Source organism: Meleagris gallopavo, chromosome 1 (genome assembly GCF_905368555.1).
Source record: "Meleagris gallopavo chromosome 1, MGAL_WU_HG_1.1, whole genome shotgun sequence".
Classification (NCBI taxonomy): domain Eukaryota; kingdom Metazoa; phylum Chordata; class Aves; order Galliformes; family Phasianidae; genus Meleagris; species Meleagris gallopavo.
Genome location: NC_139404.1, coordinates 126603341 through 126629338, shown reverse-complemented (window position 1 = coordinate 126629338; position 25998 = coordinate 126603341). Strand labels below are relative to the sequence as shown.

At 40.1% G+C, this 25998-nt stretch overlaps 1 protein-coding gene across 8 annotated transcripts in view; it reads right to left on the bottom strand.

The window, feature by feature from the left end:
* DHRSX (dehydrogenase/reductase X-linked) overlaps positions 1-25998 on the bottom strand; it is a 205852-nt gene that overhangs the window by 37204 nt on the left and 142650 nt on the right. For 5 of the 8 annotated variants that reach the window (XR_014880367.1, XM_085213011.1, XM_085212976.1 and 2 more), the window contains 2 exons: positions 20699-20800; positions 6293-6512 (listed from right to left, as the gene is read on the bottom strand). Coding sequence is in view for 7 of the 8 variants with exons in the window: in XM_085213011.1 (XP_085069137.1) it covers positions 6293-6512; positions 20699-20800 (322 nt within the window). In the remaining variant the exon portion in view is untranslated. The remainder of the gene's footprint in view (positions 1-6292; positions 6513-20698; positions 20801-25998) is intronic. The other 3 variants (XM_085212990.1, XM_085213020.1, XM_085212984.1) reach the window with 2 other exon arrangements.

The following is a 25998-nucleotide window of genomic DNA, read 5'->3' as shown; positions in this document are numbered from 1 at the left end:
AGCGGTTTTGCTCAGAGGGAGATGTTAAACTAACCTTCACCTCTCAAGAGTGACATCTGTCTCCACTCTGTCCTCTCTGCAATTCCCTTTCGCCTTCTCTGTCACACTGGTGCAGTCCATTAACTTTCACATTATCACTGAACCGTCCCGACGTTCTGGAAAACAATGTGCCTATGAGATCCTTGTTCCTGTGCGCTGCACGGAAGAGTTTTCACCTGCTCAGCCCACCAAAGAGAGACAAGTTGAATAGCACCCATACATCTAATATCTTCGAGCGTGTCACAGTTTTGAACCAGTTCAGAAACACTTTGTCCTATTAAATCATTAAGCATTATTAACAATGCATTGCTAAGGCTATTAATCCCTTTTAGACAAGGAGTTTAACATTTTGACACATGAAGTAGCTACATTTAATTTCCCTGAAGACACTGAAATCGGGCATGATAGTAGTCAGACAATATTATTGTTCTTCAGAAAACAAATGAACCTTAAAAGTATTTTGATTAAATGGAATGAAAATATACCAATAAATGTAAATAGAGCTTTCTCAAGCTGGCATCTCAAATTAAATATTTCTTCATTATTGACTGCAGGAATGGATTGGAACCACCTGTTATCTGCAACATGAGGAAGAGATATGCTGTTCATGAACTAAAACTCTATCTTCCAACTGATGAGAGAATTGGTCTTCTAATCTAATAGCTATTTTTTAATTATTATTTTTAATTAACTTATGGTATTTGAGATATGAGCCTTCGCTAGTACTCTTGCAATTAATGCTAGCTGCTGCGAAAGCAAAGAATCGTTTGACAAAGCAACAAATCCTTTTGCATTTATAGTGCAAGATTTTTGCAAAGAAGGACTGAAATACACTTACGTGGATGTATTAAGCACTGGAATACTTATTGCCACGCCGTAGGCATGAAAAGTAGGAAACGTGAAGAAGAAATGATACTTCTAACTGAATACAGCAGTGTGCTGTAATTGGTATTGGTTTCTGTCAAGGGAATGTGATTTATTTTGCAAATAGAGCAAGAATATGCAATAGAAGTCATTGTGGGGCAGCTGTTTTAACAATACAACTCAAAAAAAAAAAAAAACACCCATATATTTCCCTAATGAAATAAAATCTAAAATTACACGTATCTATCATTTTGACTAGAATAATCCTTTATGATTACAATATCTGTTGTTTTCATAGCATTTTATTAAGCATCAGTGCAGTAACATTGCTCTTTATGTGTAACTGTACTGCATAAAATGGATTAACAAATAAAAGGGTAATATTTTAAATCCCTCCTGCTTCCTCTTTCAAATTTTCCTTTATCATTAAAGAATTGGAAAGTAAAGAGTACTACCATGCTTTTACTATAATACATCAGCTTCATGTTTGCTTTTGTTTGATTTGAAGATATATTACATTCCATAACGTCTTCCAGTCAGAGAATTAAGAAATTACTAGTGATAGATCAGTCATGAAAAGGGAGGAACCAACTGGGAAGTTATCAAAACAGTTATGAAAAAATGTTGACTCATCAAACCATTCTTAAGAAGAAAAGCAAGCCAAAACTAAAACCAAACCAAGCTAACAAACAAGCAAACAAACAAACAAAAAGATTTAAACTCATGTCCATCTTAAAAAAATGGCATTTGAAACTATGAAGATATTTTACTCTCACAGAATGGCTTAGAAATTGAAGGTTTGCAATTTCAGTTTGATCAACAATATACTTCAAAATGTGAATGACAGTGTACATTTAAGGGTAATTACAGATAAACGAGAAATAAAACATTATTTGGCCTGAAAAATGGATTCATATTTTCAAAAATGATGTGAGATTTTAATTTTTTGTTGGTGAGGACAATATTTTCAATATGTATAATATGACCCTAATCTTTCTGCCCAAACTTAATTGCAACTTCATTTACCAGCAAATACCATATATGCTCAAGAAGAGATGAAGGACACTACTGAAGAACAGGAAGCTTCCAGACACTTTGCAGGCCAGATTTTCCACACTGTGTGACAGTTTTTCTGAAATGCTTTGCAAGAGGAGATTAACCGGAACTGCCTCATCTCCCCAGCATCCTCCCAGGTCCTGCAAAGTTTTTTTTTTGCCCAATTTTTACACCAGTTAGGACACAAATGTGACAGCTGGGGATTTTCGCAATTCCTATCACTTCAATCTCAGTTGTCTCTGACATGACTCATGCACTAAGGTTACACTGAAGAAACACAGACATTATCTGGGGACTGTACTAGCTTGGAGAGTTACAAAAAAAATGTCATCTCCTTTCATAGTAACAGAGCAGAGGAAAGAGAGCAGAAAAAAGTGTGACTAACTGTTCCTAAATATACAGGCGACGTGAACCAGAAAAGTAGCTGTATTACTATGGCTGGGGAGTTCATAAATTTATGATTCACAGCATTACAGAGCCTATTTGGCATGCAAAAAGAGAAGATGATGAAAGGAATCGTTAGTCATGGAGAAAGAGCTAGACAGAACACAGTGATGCTAACCCCTGGGAAAGGATGCATGTTCAAGTACGACCAACAACCTGGGAAAGGGAGTAAGGTCTTTTTTTGTTCATTTTCCAGGAGATCCTTCTTATTTTGGTAGGTAGAACACTTGAAAGAGTGCCTTCCTTCCTAGCCTGGTAAGAGTACCATAGTACCATGCACTCCTGTGCTCTGTTCAAGCCCACCTCAAATGGAGGGGATGGCACAACGTTCTTCAAATGTTTTCTGAAGCCGGATGACCATATTCTGTCATGGCCATACTTTTTTCTTCCCTCACTTTAGAAAGCATTCTAAGCAGACGAAGAAGGAGAAAAGGACATAACAGCTAAGGTGTTCCACTGTTGTGGTGTGGTGCAAAATGTCAGCATGCAATTGCTTAGATTACCACCGCTGAAATGCTTGCAGATAGCTTTTCTGTTAAACTTTCACCTCCTCAAGAACAGCAATGTTCGAAGTAGGGATGAAGGAGAATTATTTGCCTTAGGGATGCCCTTGTCAACTCACGTGATTTCTGTTGAAAATGGTCTGGATCTAAAAGACCACAAAGGTGTTTGATGTTCTTCGTATAATCTTCAGCAAAAGAACTGGGAGAACAGTCATTGCTCTTGTGCGTTTGCATTTTCAGTAACACACATGAAACAAGCTATGCCCTTGCCAGTTTGGAACAAGCTCTATCCTGCCTTGATGTACCCATGCTGTGTCTCTTTCACTAGTGTGTGTGGGAAGAGGATGGGTGGGAAAGAGGGAAAATGACACAGGTAAGAAATGGGACTGGGGTTCTGGGGATAAGATGAGCAGAAAAATGGAGAGTCGTATATGATCTGTTGAGCAGAAATAAGATGAAGAGAAAAAGATGAGACAGAGAGGGAAAAGACAATGGGGAGAAAAAAAGCTGACAAGATACAAGTGAAAGTGAAACTGCAAACTCAGAAATCAAGCAGGCAAGCTTGAAGAGAGATAAGAAAGGAAGAAAAATAATTGAGTGCGCAAGGAAAATCAAGGAACACTTAAAATAACACTCCCACCAAAAAGGAGCTGAAAAGAGAAAACACAGGATAAATGAGACTTTAAGATGGGGGGTAAGTTGGGGGAACGCAAACAAAAGAGGAAACATGGAACAGAATAGCAAAAGCTGCCTTTAATGCTGTTTACGGGTAAGACATTTTGACAATTATTTGTTTTGATGTGGCCCTGTAGTTACTGTGATGCAGTTGACTTCTGGCTTCAGACCAAAATTCTGAACATTAAGCAAAAGCAAGGCAAGTCGCGAGCAATGGCCACAACTCAGACTGTCAACCCAGAGTCTCCTGAGTGGGAGAACGACTGCACAGAAAATCTGTGGTGAAGCAGAGAACTGCACCACGGTTTACTTTCTCTTTCATGTTAAAAATCCTTCTTCCTTTCCTTCTCTGCCATATGTGATAGATAGATCCCTCCTATGCCACCATTACTCACTTCCAGTTTGGATACTAGCCCAACCAAAATCTAGAAATAATGGGACAAGAGTATGGTAAAAATTCAGTCCGCTGCCACTGGTAATTTCTCCAACACAGAGTATAGCTCCCTTTCTCCAATGTGAACAAATGATTCCAAACTGTTTGGCTGCCTTCCTGCAAGGTAAGGACTCCCCATCAATCAAAGAACATAGACCCAAGTTACTAAATGAACTACAGCCAATAAGTCAATACAAGTCAAGATAAGGAAAAGCCAGTGCAAGTTTTTTTAAGGAAGATCTTGCATTTAAAAGGATACAAAAATGAGGGATGCCATTACTGGAAAACTGTCAGTCCATGGGATGCTGTCATATCACAGTCCCTGTCATGGACGTCCTTACTGCATCCATCAGAGTTTCTAAATACTACTCTGAATCACAAGGCGACTCCAAGGCTTCACAGTGTCAGCAATGCCTTGGTACTCTGCAGCAGCCTTCCAGGGCTGCCAAACCACTCATCATGCTGTGAAAATGTACCTGAATGCACCAGCAATCTCATTGAATGCAGCAGGACCACTTATGAAATAGCAAACTATTCACTCGCGCAGGGGCATATCAACAGCTAGGTTAAAAACTTCAGGACTGTCTTCTTCCACCTGAACAAAGAAGAGGTTTGAAGTTGAGTTCACAGTCCTTTCTGGAAGCCACTGAGGTGCCTGGTGCCTGAGGGAGCAGGTATTGCTGCCTCCCGCAAAGCACTGAAAGTACCCACATGGGAAAGGAAACACAATATTAGCCAGAGTCTGTCCTCCTCTGTGTCTGAAATTCAGAAGGGAAGGATTTGGCACAAAAGCTGCAAATCTCACCAGTGCATATTTTTTTCTTTTCATTGGTCATGTTCATGCTCAGCCTGAATTTTTCTAATTAAAACATCTCTGGTTCCCTTATAATATGAGTTAATAATAATGAATCACAGATAAGGATGATCCTAGTCTAAAGAGGCACAGTGCAAGGCTTTGCTATAATCAGAGAAACTACTGTTATCTAGAGCCATGGAACAACCACGTTTAATTTTGCATTCTGCGCTTTACCCCGAAGAAATACTAATTACACTCCTCCTTAGTCCCCTTGCGTGATGCCATTCAACACATGCACATCAGAAATGATGAATATAGACATCAAGTGAAGAGTAAGGATAATTTCCTGCGGTTGTTTTACAAGCAAGAGATTAAACTGCTACAGCCCTGCAGAGTTTAAGCAATGTAAAGTTTAAGCATGTAATGAAACTGATACTGTAGTATGTAATCAGAAGTCTAACACAAAGTTTGACATGCTTAGTGCAGCATTCATATGTAAAATGTGTGCAGTGAAAACAGCCCGGCCCTCTAATTTCAGTCTTTGTTCCAAAATGAAACCTTGGGCCAGGTGCCTCTACAGACTTGCTGAAGTCCTTGTCAAAGGACTGAGACAGAATTTCTGCAGGGAGATGATGCAAAATCCAGGGTACCTTCGTGCAAGTAGCACGATCTACCACATCATGTATTCCTCATGTTACCAGCACCCCACAAGTATTACCTCTGTTTTCCTACATGAAAGTATTTGGGAAGAATACAGCCATGCAGCTCCATGGTCCTTTGCTAGGCCACATGCAAAGTGCTGGGATCTCAATGATCTCCCTGCTCTCTGTTCCCTCAGGGAAGTGCAGAGGGCAACACAGGTAAGAAGCAGGACTTGGGCACAGAATACTTTGAGGTGGAAGAGATCTTTAAATGTCATCTACTCCAATTCTCCTGCAGTGAGCAAGGACATCTAGAGCACGTGCAGTGCTTCACCTTGGCTAGCCTGTGAGGGCTGAGGAAGAAGTGGCAGACAGTATGTGGGCTGGGGGAAGCTGCGAGGCAGGCAGGCAGGTGTGGCCAGGCAGCCTTGCCACAGCCCGGCCCCTTGACCCTCTCACAGCCCCACACTCAGCCAGCCCCAGGTGGGCAGCCACAGGCATCTGCCTGTACACTTCTGGGGGCAGGATGTGAGCTCTGCACCTGCTCAGTCCAGGAGAGAACTCACGTGATGATGAAGCCTGTTAGCATTCACCCCAGCCATTTTAAAACATCCCACTTACTCCACCTCCACAATTAGGCAGTGAGGAGTCCAGGCAGCACCACAGCCATTGCTGCAATGCGAGCACTGGGAAGGAAACAAAGTTTCAAGGTTCATAATAAGAGACTGCAAGCTTTGCTCAAGTTGTAAGCAATTGCTTGAGAAACACTGTTAATTAAAAAAAAAAAAAAAATCAGCTCTAAAAACCCCACAATTTATCCTGAAAATCAATGAGTACCCACATGGATTGGTACCTGCTTTGTAAGTCGTCCAGGTGCAATTTGCCTACATAATGGGTGGCTGATGAGACAGTGACGATTCTAGCGCTGTGACTGTGCGTTCCTGATTGCTTCAGCGTATCCAAGAGGAGGTTAGTCAGCAGGAAGTGTCCCAAGTAGTTCAAGCCGAAGTGCTCCTCAAACCCATCCTCTGTCTGCCTTTCAGGGACCAGCATCACCCCAGCTGGAGGAGAGAGGGAAAAACAGTTGATTTATTTGAGAGGAGAAGCTAGACAGAAGGAGCACGGATCTCCTGCTGCACGAGATAAACATGGCATTTAGAGCAGTGAATGACTGCTGATGGCATGTGAGGTGTAAAGCTGACACTGACTGATTTCTGCTGAGAAAAATGTCAAAATCCCCACTTGCGTTCCTTTAGCCAGAAGTCGGGTAGAACGGCTCTCTCCTTCCCTACCTGCAGAACTACAGGGATAAATGAAAGGTGTGAAAGTGTTCTGAAAAGCTGGTTTAAACCTCTGCTGGCATGCCAGAATTCAACACTGCAGGTTTTCAACAATAATAATTCCACCTGGAAGAGGAGGATGATCCCAACAACTCTCCCTCCATCAAAGAGCTCAGGGGAGCAGGGACAAGACCAAGCCAAGCAGCAGATCTGGTCTCCCAGATAGCTTTCTGCTGAGCCCTGGCTGCAGTTTAAAGATCTGCTGAGTCTTTGTCTGAAATCTGCAACTTCAATCTCACTGTTGTGAGTGAGAAAAGATGTTGTAAATTTACCCAGTATATATTAATTACTGTGTTTATATGCAGCTGCATATTGAAACAACTTTCTGAATGCTTATTTTGGCAATAGTTTTGCATATATTTCTAGAAACCACAATTTTCTAACTCAGTGCTTAAAATAAGCACCCACATCCCTCACATGCAATGTTGATTTCAGCATTTTGCAGAAAATCTTGAGCTAATGTGTGAACTGTACCGTGTACTGAAGCTGTGTGGGGGTTAGCTATCTCACTCAATTATAAAGTGGATTTTAATGTTATAAATTATTCTTATTTTATTAAAATTTAATTATCACATGAGTGGACCTCACTTCTGTAATTTAAATGCAGATATGCGTGGTTCATAGAGAATAATGTTGCCGGCCATTTATCTTCTCACTAATGCACATGACTGTGATACAGCAGAATGGCTTCCTCTGCTCACAGACATAAAAGGATCTCAGCTTCATCCTCACACTACTTCATGTGCCCATTAAAAACCCTTTAACTTACCACTGCTTGACATCAGACTGATGATGGCATATTAAATTCCCTCTTAAAATTACTCATGCTGTCTGTCTGCATCTCTTCTTTTTTAAGAGGATTCAACCATCAGACGGCTTTGCTTTGCCACTGCGGCTCAGGTTGAACAGGTTGTACTTTCAAGATCTCTTTAGCATGGTTAATACCTATAGTTTCACCTGTAGATTCATCTATGGACTGCCAGCTGCTTAATGGACACGCACGTCAAAAATTGCTGGCACTGTGAGGAAGTGCAGTCCAGAGCAAAAGAAGAGCATTTTGTAGGAGTGGAGATTAGCCATGCTGTTGTTGTGCTGCATTATGCAGTCAGGGGAGAGAATGAGCATGAAAAATGGTGAAAATAAAATGGTGAGAGGACATAAAATGCATAAATCTATGTTTATGTTTATGTTTATGTTTATGAAGGGAGCATAAGACAACTGGAGAAACAGAGTGAGTGAGTGAGGGGAAGGAAGGAGAGAAGGTATAGGGGCAGAATGGAATGAGAACAAATGAAAGGCTTGGGTGCAAAACAGCACACACGAACAAAGCCCTTCCTCCATTCTGCTGGCTGATGAAATGAATGAGAGAAACAAAGTGCAGATTACACGCCTGGCCTCGATGCAAGCTCTGACTGGTGTTATCTCTGTCATCACAGCCACTTTCCCAGGTCCCTCAGAATGATGGGAAAACCCAGTCACCGGATGCGGTGTCTCTGCATGACAAATCTCATCTTTAATAATGGAGAGACACAAATTAGAGACTGTCTGCCTGGGTGTCCCACTGTATTCTCATTCCTCAGCAGCACTTATTCTGATGTATGATGCAATTGCTCACATAGCTGTGGAACAAACACACTTCCTTTTCCTCCAAAACCTGCAGATGTAGCATACACTGACATCTGAAACAGAGGCCTGGACTAAACACTGTGTGAAGGTTATGGATGAACAGATACTGAGGCAAGCTCTGTTGGAACTTGGAGCTGTCGTTCTTTCTGGGATGAGGAAAGGAGGGAAAGGCTGAGAGGGAACCAAAGTCTCAGACAGCTGCAGAGTGAGTTTTAATAGAGATGGAGTTTGGTATGAGCTGCTGGAAGACAGATGGGAGCAGCACTGCACCTGTGAGTATTGGGGCTGGTACAAGGAAATTATTTGCACCTTTCTGGGGCTCATCCTGCCTTCCAAATCTCTAGAACTTGGAAAAGGAGAAAAACAGTTTGTAAGATATATATTAGCAGCAACACAGATCAAGTGGAAGTTCAAGACAGAAAAAGAACAAAGAGCAGCCCTTGCACAGCAATGCAGATGTGATCCCCAAATGCTGCCTCTTGGTCTCCCTAAGCTTTGGGTCACTATAAGGCCTTCCAGTAAGCATACAAATTTCTGCTGGCAGAGTCAGATGGATGGATAGAGGAATTTGTCCAGGGAGAAATGCTGCAGGTGGCTGCTACAGCTATTCAGCTGTACCATAGAATCATTAGGGTTGGAGAAGACCTTCAAGATCATCTAGTCCAACCATCAACCCAACACCACCATGTACATTAACTATGTCCCTCAGTGACACATATACATGTTTCTTGAGCACTTCCAGGGACAGAGACTCTGCCACCTCCCTGGGCAGCCTGTGCCACAGCCTCATCGTGTTTTTTGAGAAGTTGTTCCTAATATCCAACCTAAACTTTCCATGGTGCAAATCACAGCCAGCAAGCAATGGCTGTGTAGGCCACCATTGCTCCCACTGGCCCTATTCTGCACTGATTCCCCTGAGCAGAAATGTAGTCAAGTGCTTGAGCAAGCACAACCACTCTCACTTGGGTTTGCTGCTGGTACAATTCCCTTTTTCTCTTCAAGAGCAGATCAAATACTATTAATCTAATAAAATCTTTGAAAGACAGAGATTTTTCAAAACATCTTTGATGTGGTTCATATCAAGGCTTTCAAAAAATGATGCTCTGCAATTTGAAGTCACTTTCTCTCAGTTGAGGAGAAGCAATTTTAAATTCACCGAGAGTGAGTGTGAAAAGCAATACCCAACTGAAAACTGAACTTGGCTGCTTTCTGATACAAGGAAAAAAATATTCTTCTTCTTCTTTTCTTTTTTTTTTTTAAATTATTAACTACCTAACATTCAGTAGGTACTAAAAGTGGCATGCTATTGATTTTCCTTTGTCCAGAAATGTCATGAGCTTTACTCAAGGGCCTGAAAGGTAACTCAAAGAATGAAAGCTGCTTCTATTTTTAATTCTTCAAATTAATCCAATACTATTTTGTATGTATTTTTCTTTTTTTTTTTTTTTCCATCTTACCTATTCACTATGAACTAAGAATGGTTTTGCTTATTCTTCCAGTGCAGAATAGTACCACATATCTGTCTGATTTTAATTACCATTAGTCAGTCTCCATGTTTTTTTTGGAGTGCATGTGAAGTTTGAAGAGGCAGCATGTAAGCCATTAATTCCAAATGCCTCAGTTCTGATATAACCTTCCTTTATATTCTTTCCTCAGATTTAGTTAGGCTGTTTTCAGACATAAAAAGTGTCACTGATAGATAGGAGCATAGCATTAGGAAATTAATTAATAAATAAGCTGAGAATGAGCTTTTGCTTTGCAAATGATTAGCTGTTACTGAAATCTTCAGGAAAGAGGCTGACAGCATGCATGTAGAAAACTGCCAGAATGACACACTGATGTGCGATTTTGCAACTATGCTGAGTGACTGTTCTTATTACAAAGCAATACATTCCAATGTGCCACAGTTATTTATGTATTGTAATTTTTAACTTAATTAATTAGCTATAACATTTAAAAAAAAACTATCATTTTATTAAAATGTGTAGGCAACAGAGAAAGGAGGACATTTTTTCTCAAAAAATGAATATAACTCAAGAGAACTGTCTTTGCAATCATTCATCTATCATGACTGCTTATAAAAATTTCCAATGAAGCTATCTGGGATCCATCAATGAACAAGTCTTATGTGATTTTAACAGTATAATGAATCTAAAAAGTATAAGTTTATGAGAGATGAAAGCATTACTGCCCAGGCATACCACATTTTTATTGGCTTATATAAGAAGATTTGTATCATGCTTGCCTGTGCTGCAGATGAAGGTAAACACTGCTGTAATTCCCGTATCTCCAGCTGCACAAAACATCCTTCAACTCTACTACAGATTTTAAAATACAAGTACTCCATTTGCTAAGATTTATTTACAGTGAGCTACTTGGAGGTTTTAAAGCTACTTCTCTCAAAAACACTTAAATGAAAGATAACGTGGGTAAGATTTAAAATCTCTCTTCCAGATGCAGATCAAAATGCTTCCTTCTTAGACAGCTCACGGAGCTACATTCGGATGCAGCATCCCCACATGTCGGCCTGTTATTCCCGGCAACCCAGAGGACTAGTCAGTAGTACAAGAGATCAGTTGCATGAGTGATGCCTTCACAGCAGGAGAAGAACCTATATAACCACATTTACCTAATTCTTGCTGTTTGCAGGAGACACATTCTCAAAGGGAAAAGTGAAGAGAAAGCATTACTCCAAAGGAAAAAGCAAAGCCTTTTCTACAAACAGGTTTTGTGTTTTTCCCTCCACGAGTGCGGGCACACAGGGCAAACTTCCCCACTAACAGAGTTCTCAAATTGCACTAGGTTGCACATGCATAGACCAGAAGTTCTACCAGTGGATCTTTCTAGCTATACATCAGCACATTCTAATTCTCTCCTAAATATGCTATAGTGAACACCACCACCTAAATTTTATGCAGTAGCATAATGATCTAGGTGGCACCTAGAGTCCTACTGGGGGACCAGACCCTCAGACACCAGGGCATCTGTCTGTCCTCAGTGATGGGACACAGTCTTAGGCATGCATGGACATACCTTGGATGGGACTGGACACCTGAAAGTAGGTTTGTTCACTGCTGCTTTCTGAGACCTGGGCTGCAGAGCAGGGGTGTCCCCAGGTCTCCCTTGCCTCCTCCTAGAATCATAGAATGGCCTGGATTGAAAAGGACCTCAAAGATCATCTACCTCCTGCTATGTGCAGGGTCGCCAGCCACCAGACCAGGCTGCCCAGAGTCACATCCAGCCTGGCCGTGAATGCCTCCAGAGATGGGGCATCCTCAACCTCCCTGGGCAACTGGTTCCAGTGCATCACCACCCAGAAGAAGTCCCTGCCTGCATTCTGCTCTCTCTCCTACCCCACATCAGGTGACCCAACATCAATCTCATCGAGGAGCAGCATGTGTGCATTGGGAAGGGGAGAGGTTCAGCCCCAGACATTCTTACCAGTTTCATCTGCCTCTCCCCTGCAAATGGTGAGTTCACTGTCCCTAATTTTCTTACCCACCTGCCCTAGTCTTTGTGCCTGATCCCATGGGATCTCACCGTGCCTCTTGCATGTGCTTCCACTCACACACCACTCTCCGTTCTCTCCGGTCCAAGTCTGGTTTCCTTACTGGGCCAGGAGTCTCCCACCAGCCTCCCCTTCCTTGGCTCAGCTTCCACCACAGGTGACATGGGGATAGGTGGGAGTTAATTTGTGAAAGTTTTATGATTAGTCAGAGGCTAAACAAAAGAGAGAGATTATAATGAGGTCCTAAATAAAGTGTGTCTCTTCATCCTCACTACCAATCCCAGCTTCCCCGTTGCTACTTGCTCTCTTTATATTTCTTGATTGAGTAATATATGCTACATTCGTAGTTTAAAAGTCTTTTAATTAGAAAACACCAATGCCATTGGGTTTTTCCCCATCCTAAAGATTCTCATCTGACTCTGCACTCTTCACTCACTCTTCTGCCATCTCTCCCTTTTAACCTCTCAGTCTCACCGTTCTAAACCCTCAAATCCTCGGCTGACATTCTTCTAGTTCAGTTCTCCACACCCTGGCTTCTTGTATAAATCTCTCTCTTGCAAGTTACAGTCTTGACCCATCTGCATTCAGATTGGGTCTTCCCTTTACCACTGCGCTGGTTTTGTCCTTATGTCTAAACATACAGCAGCCAGCATGTGCAGAGAGATATGGGCAGCAGCAACACGAGGACACCAGCTACAGCAGCTCATCAGCCATGTCTGTGAGACATTTAGGTCTGGAGGGTGCAGAAATCACCTTCTGTCTCCACAGCCGTGCCTCAGCTATGAATCAAAGCAAGACCTGCGCAGTCCCAAGTCAGGACATGCTTGGTACAGGCAAATCTTTAGCTGTTAGAAAGTGAAAAATGGTTTTTACACTGAAACGCTTAACATGCTTCTGTCTCAATGCAGCATGGGAATGTTCTACAGGTGGTGAAGAGTTCATCCATCTCTGACACAAAGGCAGCATCTTGCCAGTAATCAAATCCCAATTCCAAAATATGATAACATGTGAAGAGCTTTTTTAAAGAAACTTGCCATCAGTTTTGACATCATAAAAAAAACCACAATGTTTTTTTCTAGCTCTTATCTGAAAACAGATGAACTATCTTATCTAGCATTACAAATATTAAATAAAAATAAATTAGCCTAAGACAAATAGCTGGCATCAAAACTTTTAGCCTAAACATTAGAAATTGGTCTAACTGGTGAGGAACTGCAAAGTGAGCAATGCTAGCTGATAGTGTTCATGCATTAACATATAAGTGAGAAGTGGACTGTACTGGTTATGCCAACAGAGTAAAACAATTGTGTATTTCCAGCAAAGACAAGTTAAATAGAAAAAAAAAAAAAGGAAGATGCAGTCCAGAGGACAGCCACTAAGATGATCAGAGGGCTGGAGCACCTCTCCTACAAGGAAAGGTTGAGGAAACTGGGACTATTTAGCTTGGAGAAGAGAAGGCTCCGGGGAGACCTCATTGTGGCCTTCCAGTACTTGAAGGGAGCATATAAACAGGAGAGGGAATGGCTCTTTACAAGGGTGATAGGACAAAGGGGAATGGTTTTAAACTGAGACGGGGGGGTTTAGTTTGAATATTAAGAGGAAGTTTTTCACTCAGAGGGTGGTGACACACTGGAACAAGTTGCCCAAGGAGGTTGTGGATGCCCCATCCCTGGAGGCATTCAAGGCCAGGCTGGATGTGGCTCTGGGCAGCCTGCTCTGGTGGCTGGCAATGCTGCACATAGCAGGGGGGTTGAAACCGGATGATCTTTGAGGTCCTTTTCAACCCAGGCCATTCTATGATTCTATGATTTTACGTTTCTATGTCTCTATTCAAGGATGATAACAGCAAAAATTGAAACCTTGTGGGGTTGAGTGGAAAACAGGTTATAATACCTCAGATTTACTTCTGGATTCAGAGTCATACTGCAACATAGTGAATATACAAGAATGCACGTTAGTTCCCCAGAAAAGGTATCAGTTTAGAAAAGAAAATATGACCCATAAGTGACGTTTTAGTTTTATACTAAAATAAATCCAAGCATACGTTATCATTTCTGGCTAGAAAAAAAGTAAATAAATCCTAAGTATATGCTCAGTAAATGTTTTGTTATTTGTGTTGGCACAGTGGTGAGTTATCCCCTTCACAACCTGAAAATAGGAAAGTCAATCATAGTTTTTTCATTCAATAGAAAGTTCTCCTAGAATTAAAATATCTTGCTTTGCATTTTGTGTAAAAAATATTTTACCCAAAAGCCATGAAAAGATTAGGTTAGAATAAACCATCGCTCATTCCTGCCTCTCAGAAAAGCCAGTGGCAAATGTCCCAAACACTAAAGCAGAACCAGTTGGGTTTCCTAATCCGTCAATAGCTGAATTTTGTATCTGTCTTCCACTGATAAAAAAATCGTATTCAGGACATAAAAGCAAGTGGGTCAAGAACCTGCAGCATATGGAGCTTGAGATATTTCCTTTTTCATAAAACGTTTGATATCCCAGACACAGAAAAAGCTTTGGAAATAACTAGAAAGAGAGAGATAACATCAAACAAAAGTCAAGATTTTAATGAATAAAATCCTTACAGTCTGACACTCGGAAGTAACCCAAAGGTGCTCTTCTGACATATTAGTAATTCAAATAACAAATAAACCTTTTACAAGAAATCTGATATCTTTATATAGGATACGTATCGTTGTGGCAGACAGCAATGCTATCCAAGTACAACAAAAGCTTTAGCTGATGACCGTGGCTAAAAATCCGGGCACTAAGTAGATGTGAGCATTGAATGACTCTTGGTGGCTCTGGACAAGCTGGACTGGGTACTGTCAGCAGGAGCAGTGATGTGACATGTGCCCAGGCAAGCTGCCTCCAGTACCCAAGGCAGCTAACACCTGTAAAGTGCAGTGTGATTAGCAAACCTCCACATTTCCAGTCATCTCTCTAATAAAGATACCACTGCTGAGAAATCTGGCTAAATGTCATCGGTCTTAAAAAAAATCTGGTTCTAGAACAAATTAATATTGTATGTTACTGTTCTTACAATTCTTCTAGTTTTTCCCATCATCTGTGGGAAATTCATTTTAAACCGAATTCAGATGACCTTCTCCAGCTCTAAACATCTCCCAAAGGCCCAGTTCTCTCATGATGTCTACTATCACCCACCACATACGGGCAAAGGACCAGCTGTCTTTCTGCTTATTTCCACTATTTCTCCCTGTTCTCCCTGCCTGTCCTCCTCTCTCTCCTCTTTCACCTCATCTTCAATTAAATATTGCTCTAATTTGTCTTCAAGGCAGTGTACAGATGAAAAATGATGCTGCAATCAAGACACTGGAATAAGATTCATGTGAGACCAGCTCTTGAGTTCACCATAGCCTCCTGTATGACTGGAGGAAAAGCATTATTTCTGGTGAAATCCAAGTTCCGCTGGAGTCAACAGCAATCCTCCTCACTAACTTTCCCTCGGGGAAAGTTCACCAGTGATTTTCCACTTCTCTGGGTTGGTTTCTCTTCTCTCCATCTTATAGTCTTAGCAGCCTGCAGCTGCTACTGAGGGGGGAGCTGGCTCTTATCTAATCCAGTGGGACAGGATCTTTTCCGGATCCCACTGCTATAAACGTAAGTAACTATGTTTAAACCTAACCAATCCATAACACCTGTAAGTAAGAACCCACAAAACTGCTTACTTTTGTTACATTCCCTTGTTCCTAACCCTCAAATCTCACATTTATTCTCAAGATTTGTTCTTACAAATACTCAGTGACAAGAATAATTTTATGTGTGATCAACCATGACAGCATCCATGGGACTTTTCCATGCAAATGGTTCAATGCAAGGGACTGTGCCCACACTCCACATGGCTGAACTGTGGGTAGATAGCACAAAGGAATGTATGGATATTTCACAAGCTTACCTACAAATACAGCTTTTATTCTGCAGTAGACACTAAAGAGGGAAGATTATAGAGACTTATGCATTCTGTCAAGAGACTGAGATTTCTCAGACGATCTACAAATTATGGATTATGGACCTCTGAATTATTCACTAGTTTAGAATTATTGATTTTAAATTGGCTCACATAGATTTCAAACCAAGATGTATTAAATATGACCTGTCTACAATTGGCTAATAATATACTGAAATCTCTAATTTTTTTTTCTGTTTGTGTGCATGCCAGGACATTCGCTAAATGTAATTGTATTTCAGTCTTTTTCTATTCTGTAGGCAAAATTACAAACCATTTGGTAAACTGCAACAGAGAAAGTAGTTGCTATGTCATTGTTAATGAATTAGACAATGTTGTATTTGGTATCTGAAGCTATACTGTTGTCGCTAGAGATGTGATTTTGGTATTAACTCACATGGTTTTAAGGTCATTAAGTACTGCAAAGAACACATAAGTAAAAGCATTATCTAAAGGACATCTGGAAATTCTTCTAGCACGCAGAAAAAAAATGATTGATTCAATTTAGAAAAACTATCACATGAATCAGTGACTACTGCTTATGGAATTTTACACGATGTTTACATCTGTTCCTTTTGCAGCTTCATTCAGATAGAAGTCTTTTCAATAAATCCAAATACTATTTTAATGACTGTATTAGATGACCACACTACTGTAATGCCGTAATATACTAAATGCTCTTAAAAAACAAAAAACGAAAAACAACAACAAAAATTGACACCAGTTGCAAATTAGTGGACTAGAAGATGCATTATTCTGACTTTTTGTCAGGTTAAGTTTTCTAAACTGTATCCATCCTTCTGTAGCTATTTAGCTAACCTCTTTTTCACTTTTTTTCCCCCCTGCATAAAATGCATTATATTTTGGTGTTACAACATTTTTTCCCTTGTTACCACTAGCACATTTTGTTTTTTTTAAAGGATGTTTATGCAATGCCATATTTGCATATTTAACATGTTTTGTGTATTTAAAAAAAAAAAACAAGAGCTGAGCATGCACATTACTGATGCAGAAAGCAAAGCAATGGAACAACAGGCTTTTATTTGTCAGCTGAAATCATGTGTGCGTTCAACCAAATTTTTCCTTTCAAATTAGAAATTAGAAAGTTAAATGTATATGCTAAAGTCAACTGTAACTAAAAGAGAAGAGGTGACTACAGTGCACTAATCTCCCCTTTGAAAGCCCTGAATGTTCATGTTAGACTTCTTAAAATGCCTGAAGCAATTGGATACCAAAACCTTACTGAAGTTCTTGTGGGATCTGAGTGTCTTGCTCTGGGAGAATATTTTGCAACTCAGGAGTTTGGCATTAAATTAATTTCCAACTAGATCTTGAGCCAAGCAAGTGATGGAGAACAGATACATTTTTCTTTTTTAAATCACCAGCAACCTCAGAAATTGCAGAATTCCATCATGTAGTACTGATTATTTACCTAACATGGCAATTCATTCCAAATCACCTATATTTAATAATACTTCAATGTTAATTACATAATTTGCATTATTGCATAACGTTAGAACTTTCCTCTGTTCATCTTGAAATGACCGTGTTTTTGTTAGGCTCATAAAAGCCCACATAAAATATCATGTACTGTCACAAAAATAAATATTCATGGAGATATGATGTGGACTGATCACTAATATAGAGACATGATCATATAAATCAATAAAAGATTTTAACTTAAAGCAATTAAATAACACTCATATATTGTGAAGAGAAACACAATGTAACAGTTCATGTTGTTTTTACATTAAAAATAATAAAAGAATACAGTCTTCGTTAACAGAACTCTTGGTTCTGTGAAGACAGGAACATATTTGTTAGATTTCCAGTGTTATGATTCAGAAATCATGGAGCCCACACAAAGTCCATTTTCAAAACCTAATAGAAACTTTCTATCACATTCAACAGACTTCTGGTCAGGCTCTTAAAAGTATATGACTCCCTACAAATATACTGACCAGATGTCTGGCCTGAAAGTTCTACCTTCAGAAAACAAATATTCTTGAAATCAAGAACGCTAGAGCTTCAAGATTGGTAAGAAATAACAAAGAACTGTATGATACTAGGAAGTCTACAATTCTAGGTGCATACATTGAAACAGAAAATCCATCACGTCTTTTTGGGAATTCTCTAAGCCATATATTAGCCATGACAACTGTCTTTTTGACAAAGTTTTCTGACAGAAAGCATACATGCTTCTGACAAACATACTCAGTAACTTGTCTGTGTTAAAAAAAAGCTACTGCAAGCCTTGTGCTCCCAGGGACCCAGGTTTGTTTCTAGAGGATTGCGCAATGGAGGCAGTGGAGGTGGTGACTGCAATGAGTTTTTTGAGTGGGTAGTGCCTCTAGCTCTGCAGCCCACAATGGACTGAATCTCCTTCCTCCACGCATTGCATAACAGCGAAGAAGCTGAATAAAAGAGAAGGAGAAGTGACAAGAAGAAGACTACTAATTAGTCCAAATATCAGCATTTTTCTCGTATGTACTCAGTACTGATGGAAAGTCAAGACAAGACGTAAAGGTTTTTGCCTTAGGCCACTGCATACCAATTAGATTTTTTTTTCCTGATATATACCTTGAGAACACATGGACTTTCACCTTAACAGCAGGAATAAAAAGGAATGCTACAGATTTTTTATAGAAGCAAACAAAAACAACCATAAAATGGGGAAAAGAGTTTTTCAAAGTGGAGGATGGTGATATGCCAGGTAATGGTCTGAAACCAACTTAATTGTAAGGGAGTTTTTACAGCAGCTTTGGATGGGATCACTTCCTTGATTCTGTTAAAGTCTGAGTAAATAGCAGGGTCAGACCATTCATTTCAGCCTTGCTTCTAAAAAGATTATTTTTTTTAACAATTGAATTCCTTTCAAGCTTTAAGTAGTTTTTAACCAAGCATTAAGTGAAATCACGTTTTTCCAGTAGGTCATGAAAATCATAGAATCCTAGAATCATTTGAGTTGGATGAAACCTTTAAACGTCACCTAGTCCAATTCCCCTGCAATGAACAGGGACAACTACAACAGGATCAGTGCTCAGAGTTCTGCTCAGCTTGACCTTGAATGTCTCCAGGTATGAGGAACCCACCACCTCTCTGGGCAACCTATTCCAGTGCCTCACCATCCTCATCATAAAGAAACTTTTATCTTATATCCAATCTAAATATCCTCTGCTTTAGAAATAATTTCCCTTTGTCTTATCATAACAGACCCTGCTAAAGAGTCTGATTCAGAAAAATATTAGTCTAGAACTTCCTTCCCAAAAGAAGCTTTGGGTCTTTGGTCTTATATTAAGCATATTATGAGATCTATTTCTATCTAACTTAGTTTCTTGACCAAGAAGATTAATCTAACTGCAATTTTGTCCTTCCCACTTCAGCAGCAGCTCGGGCAGAACCTAGCCCTTTACTTCAGAAGCATTTCCATCCATGCTGTCATTTTAGGCCCATCATTTCTCCCACATTGTCCCCAAGCCCTATAACAAAGCCCTATCCTTGCCCTGGTAGGAAGCTAATGGAGGTTAGGGGCAGCCCTCGAAGATCACAAAAATTTTTGTTCCACAAAACTGTACGTGTTCAAGATGCAGTTTTGTTCCTATCTGTGTAACAGCTTGCTCTGTGCATTTTTAAAAGAAGGCATGTGCAACAAGGGAAATTTTGTAGCCAGGATTAGATATCCACTACCATTAAGTTCTTCACAATTAAAATAAAAATGATAGGCTTTTTTGGTTAATGACATAAAAATGAACACTTCCTTGAATATTTCATAAATGTTTCATATCAATCATGAAATAAAATATTCTTGAATTTTTATTGAGAGCTCTTCGAGGTATCAACAAATGTAACAAAATCATTTATTTGCAGCACCTTTGCCCTCACCTGGACTGAAGGGCGCACAAGGAAAAAGAAAGTGTTCTTTGGGATGCCTGAATAAAAATACATGCAAATAATTGGGAAAACAAGAGCAGCGGCACATAACAGCAGAAAACTTCTAAAAGAAGCCTAAACTGTTGCTGGCAGGTTTTTCCTCTAGTTAAACACATAGGAGAAAATTCCCTTTTAGGAAAGTGCACATTAGGCATATAGGGCTTTGGAGGAAAATTATTGTACAGGCTAGTTTCCAAAAAATATTGTCACTATAAAGAATAATTAGATGGCAAGTATTTGCATAAAAAATTTAAATCCCTAAGAGTAAGGAGATTCACTTGGTAATTGTGTGACTGCAAGATAAATATCATCCTTTTAATTTGTTCTGTGACCACTGAGGATGCAGCTTGATGTACAACCATCCAGCAGCAGCTTGATCTGAGCAGTGACTGCTCTGAGGTCTCTGGATACTTTACTAGATCATATTTTAAATAGATTGACCCCCCAATCAGTTCACCACACAGACACACTAAACACATGTGTTCATACAGTGAAAATACAAAGGGACTGAAGGTCCAAAGGTGAAAAGGCTGCTTTTCTACAGCCATGAAGTACATTTTTCCTTTGCTTTGCTTTGCTTCGTTTTAAGGAATGCTCAGATTCTGCTGCCTCTGCATGAGCTTTAGTGCTGGAAAGCTAAGCAAAACAGCAAGCAGCCTGTGATAACATCACAAGGAGAGGTGGCACCCAGGTGCTCAACCTGCTCAGCTGATGCTCTGTCATACATTGCAATTTAACTCCTACAAGGACATCCCTGTTAATGCAGCCATGCTGTAACCTGCTGTTTGGTTCAGACAATCAATTTGAAATGTGAAGAGATAGGAGAAAGGCCTGTTTGTCACATTCCCCCATGCAGATGTGTTAAAGAGGAATGGAACTCACCATTATTCACCAGCACATGGAGTGGACAATTCTTTGCTCTAAACTGCTGCACAAATTGCCGAATAGACTTCATGGAAGCCAAATCACAGTACAAAAACTCCACTAGGAGAAAAGAGAAGAGAAACAAACCAGCGTTAGGACAGTTACAAAAATAAGAAAACACTTACATACATCATCAAAGACTCCTGTTGTAAGGTCCTCTGGAAAGTAAAGATTTTAAAACTGAACTAGGTTTTGAAAATTATCAGTAAGGCTGTCTGGTCTCAAGGGATTTCTTTCTTCTCTTTCTTCCTTCCACTTGCTTACCAACATTTCGGTAAACAGACTACAGCACAGCACAGGCTGCAAGAAGGGACCTTTCTCACTACTCTTATCTCCAGTACATCAATGATGTTCACCGGATTGTTTCATCCAGACACAATCAAGGCTGGAAGCTGCACCTATAATGATTCTGTGTAACGTATTTGTACAATACGGGTTGAGGCAGGCTTCAGGCACAATTCCAAGCTAAATAACAGAACAATCACAGCTCTTATTAAAATCATTTATAGAAAAACATCTCCTTCAAATCCCTTTGGTTTTTCACAGTACGGATACATCCTGAATCTAGACAGCACTAGTTGGTGGCAATGGTCTTAGTGAATTTATATAATTTTTTCAGTAGCACTTCCAAAAACAGGGAGAGTAGATTCCAGCTTAAAAACACTTTAAATTCACTTTTTTTCTAAATGGCTGTAAGGTCACATCATTTCAACAACACTGACTCACGTGAATAAGACTGAATTACTTAAGTTCCCTACAGACCTTTAGGAAATTTGCAACTTTTCTTAATTTTACCAACATCCTACAAGTGGAGGTGGCAAGGAAATGCAAAAGTCATTAGCTCCTATTAAAGAACAGAGATGATCAAGTCGTTCCTCTTGAGGGCTGGAGGCTATGTAAAACTGTCACTGCAACTGCTGAGATACACACAAATTGGTTGTACTAATTTATTAGTAAATAATATACCAGAATAATCCTTTCTAATACAAAATACTCATCTTGGTGCAGGAAACATTGGGTTTCTGTCAGCTGCAGTATTTGGTGGCACAGTGCAGGATCCAACCACTCCTTTAACATTTGTATGGATTGTGGCAGTGTTGGTTACTCTTCTGTTTTTTGTTAATGCCATTAGATCCTGGAGGGGAGCAGGACCCTGAGAACAACTAGTAAGCTAAATTTTAATTTCTCCCGTCATCCAATCTCAAAATTCTCTTTTCTGCACCACCAACAGCAGCTTACACTGTGGTGAGATAACCACTGAGCTAAGATAAGTGCATTTCACACTGATCACTTTAGGAGCGAGACATCACTACAACCTCATCCTTCCTAGAAATTCACTTTTTGCTACACCTGTCCCATCTGTCCTCCCTTAATCCTGTGCTGGGAAAGAGTTGTTATCTGTTATGACTGTACAATGACTAGATCAATGGGTGTGACTATCATTACTAAGCTTATTTATTTGCTTACTTGGGAAGTGTGTGCTCCTATTTTGTATTTGTAAATACTTTCCATTAAAATATCAGAACCTGCCTTGGAAAGGAAAACAAACAAAAGCCCCAGACTCTTCTTTTTGCTCACAAGGCAGAAATCTTAATAGCCAAAGTTCTTATTCATGCTCATTCACGGATGGTGGCTCTTCCCAGCTTCACCAGAAGCAGCACCAGGCTGCCTGAGATGTCACCCCACTTGGCAAAGTGGATCGGAAAAGCTGCTCTTAGTTTATCTCTGCAGGGCTATGAATAGGAACTGAGTTTCTTCTTTGTCTCACGGTCTGAGTACTTTGTTTTAATATTGTGCCAAAGAATTATACATGTGGAAGCTAAGGATAATGATTAATATTTACATTATTTCAAAGTATGTACAAAAATACTAAGTAAAAAAATGCCTTTGTTAAAGACCAGCATTTAACAGTTTGAATGAATGTCCAAACCTGAACTTGAACTCAGAATGTGAATCAGAAACAACGAGGCAATAGGTTTTCTGTGTAAATTAGGTATAAGCAAGAATAAAAATGCACAATAACAGCAAGCAAACTGAAGTATAAGCCAAAATTAATGTTTAGACATGTCACTTTTTATCATTTTAGTCTGTCTGCCACTAGAGTTTAAATTATTCAAGTGCCTATCACTCAGCCTTTGTGTTTAATAGTATACTAAGTCTTAAACATTAACTGCTTCTTTCTTTGCTGCACATCATTAAGAATTAAAACAGAGAATATATATTTACAATATCAGAATATCTATATTTATAAAATATCAGAACTAAATATATAGAATATCTGCAGCTAATTGTACTGAAATATCCTAATTTATAACTACTCCCATTTTATCTCTCCTTCTCCTACTCTTCCCCTTTCTTTCAGATACTTCTAGAATGACAGACGTATGTTTCTTTCTTCTGAAGGATATGTTCCTTATTCTTATGTAAACAATCTCTGCAGTGAAAGCGAGTCGATATTTGTCAAACACCAGTGAAAATATTCACTGTTAAAAATACCTTACCATTGTTGTGATGTGATGACTCAGTTGTCTGAAAATTATTATTTAATAAAATATAAAAGGAGAAGAATTTCCCAAAAGATATCTAGAGTTACAAATGTTATTATCTACAGATGGGCAGATACATAAATGATGGTGCTGCAATTGCTGCTTTGCCTAATTGCTTTCTTTTAAACATGTATCTGTCACAGCATGTTTTCAGCAGCAGTTTTTCTGGCTGCTCCTCAATAGATGTGTACGAATCCCACAAAGTTATGCTGGTTCACAGCACATGGTGCCACTGAGTGCCTACATAGCTCAGTGTCTGTTCCTGCTCTGAGCACTCTCAGCTCACATCGTGATGCTCACTAACATCAGAGGAGCTGACAGAGAGGCACCTTGGAGAGCTATCTCACACCATGAGCCCCACGAGAGCCTGATCACAGAATCACAGAAACACGCTTCCTCAAGCTTCTCCCTTAGGGTCAGCTTCCCACTCTGCATTTCAGTTCGGCTGTTTCTACATGTTACCAGCATGGGATTCATCCAAAGAAAAGCCACAACTCTGCGCAGAGTGGCAGGGAGAGACACTTCCTCCTTCATTATGGGAAGACGACTATGGAAAGGATTGCTTTGCCCATTTGCCACCCATCTACCCAGTGTCTGAAGGTGCAAGTGGGAGCAGCTACTCCTCCAGCTACACACGAGGAATGGTTCCTCGACAAGGTCAACACAAATGCTCAGGAGCCACAAATCTGTGCTGCAGAACATGTTGCAAAAGCTCCATGTAGGCACATTGTTTTGTGGATGCTGTATCCCAAGGGTGCATGGAAGAGTTCAGCTGATCATCTTCTCTTCTGCCTCACAGTTATAGTTCAGCATATACACAGGACAAAGAGAAACTTTGTCCTGCTCATAACAGAACAGACTATGCTTCTGAGCACCTGCATGGTTGCTGTTTATCAGAAACTGCTCTTAATGAGGTAAATATCAGCTGGTGCTGCGTCATAAAGCTCAAGAAGCAATGTCAGCAAGGTGGCAGGTGGAGAAAGAAGTGGAGCAAACACCAGCAGGGATAAAGCATGAATCAGGAAGAGGAGAAGACATAAAATGGTTCTGGCTGAAGCCTCCTTTGCTTTTGTCACTATACTACCTTTGCTGACACTAATAAACAGTGTCCTTGGCTGGCCCAGTCTTCAAAGACAAGCTTGGTATCTCCCTTCTCCATTTCTGAAGTCGTGTGGACCTCTTTCCCTAAAGCAAGGTGTCCTAGAATCAACTCATCTTTCTGATCAAGTCCTGTTCATCTCCATGTTCATTTGCATGCCTTCCAGCCAAGAGAAAAGCCATTCTCAATCAAAACAGGGCTGCCAAGAGCTAGGGGTGAACTCCGAGCAGCTGTAAATCCTGACCAGCTGAGCTCAAAAATTGCGGCCAGAAACCAGGCACTATATGACAACACCACAAGTGGAAAATGAAAAGGCAGTTCAACACTGTTAACACACCTCTGGAATCTATCAGTCACAACCTGGGCACATATTTAAGCACACAAGCCCCTGTCACCAGAATGTATCTCTTCTTAACAGAATATTCCTTTTATCTGGGATTCGGTCAGGGAACGGGGTGCAAGTCTGCAAAGATGTATATGATGACAGACTGTTTCCAAATGTCCACAGAACTCTTACTTTAAAAGGATTGCTAGGAAAAAACAAGAAGCAAAAATAGGAAAATAAAGTGTGTACCATCCAGCTGTGTATCAGTGAGACAACCACCACAAATCTCCTATTGATGCTGTGTTCCTGCCCTCGTGCACTTGATGAATCTCTTTGGCTTCTACACCACAGGCAGTAGCACTTAAGATTCTGCCCCACTCTTCATAAGGAGCCAAGATTCACAGAAATTAAATATTAAAGTGATTAACACATAGAAAATTCTATTGTGCGTAATGCTACCTGTGCACTGGTTCACCCTTAATTCGAGCTGCAGTAATGGTGATAATTTGCAGAACTCTGACTCCTATTTCCCAAATTATTTTAAACATTTATTGTATCAAAAATGTTGTCTGTTGTTTGCTGGACACCTTATAAGTCTCCCCCTCAGTCTTCCTCTCTGTCCTTTATTGGTCAGAATAACATTATGGCATTTATCCAGATCACTGATCTTTCATGGACTTTGACAGATGATGAAAAAAATTATCGACCGTAGCTCACCCTTGCACAGATTTAATGTCTGAGCTAATGTTTTTGATATGCCATTGAAGAAAAGGACAGATGGAACACATCCATCTGGCAAAGTGTATAAATGCAGTGCCATGGATTAAAATAGTGAGCGTATTTAAAGACTTACAGCTAGGGTATGATCAATAAAAGCTATACTCATAACCCAAGTTATACTAGTTTGTCTGCAGCCTTCCAGAAAGTAAGCGAGAACACCTAAATTCAGCTGCGAATTCTCTGAGTCACCCATTTGAGTGCCACCAACTTTAGAACCATAGAATCATAGAATCATTTGGGTTGGAAGGGACCGTTAAAGGTCATCTAGTCCAACTCTTCTGCAATGAACAGGGACACCTATAGCTAGGCCAGGTTGCTCACAGCCCTGTCCAGCCCAAATCTGTCTCTGTATATGTCCAGGGAAATGGTGTATCCACCATGTCTCTGGGCAACCTCTTTCAGTGCTTCATTTTCCTTATTGTAAAAAACTTTATATTCAATCTAAGTCTTCTCTGTTCTAATTTGAACCCATTTCCCCATTTTCTATCACAACAGACCCCGCTAAAGA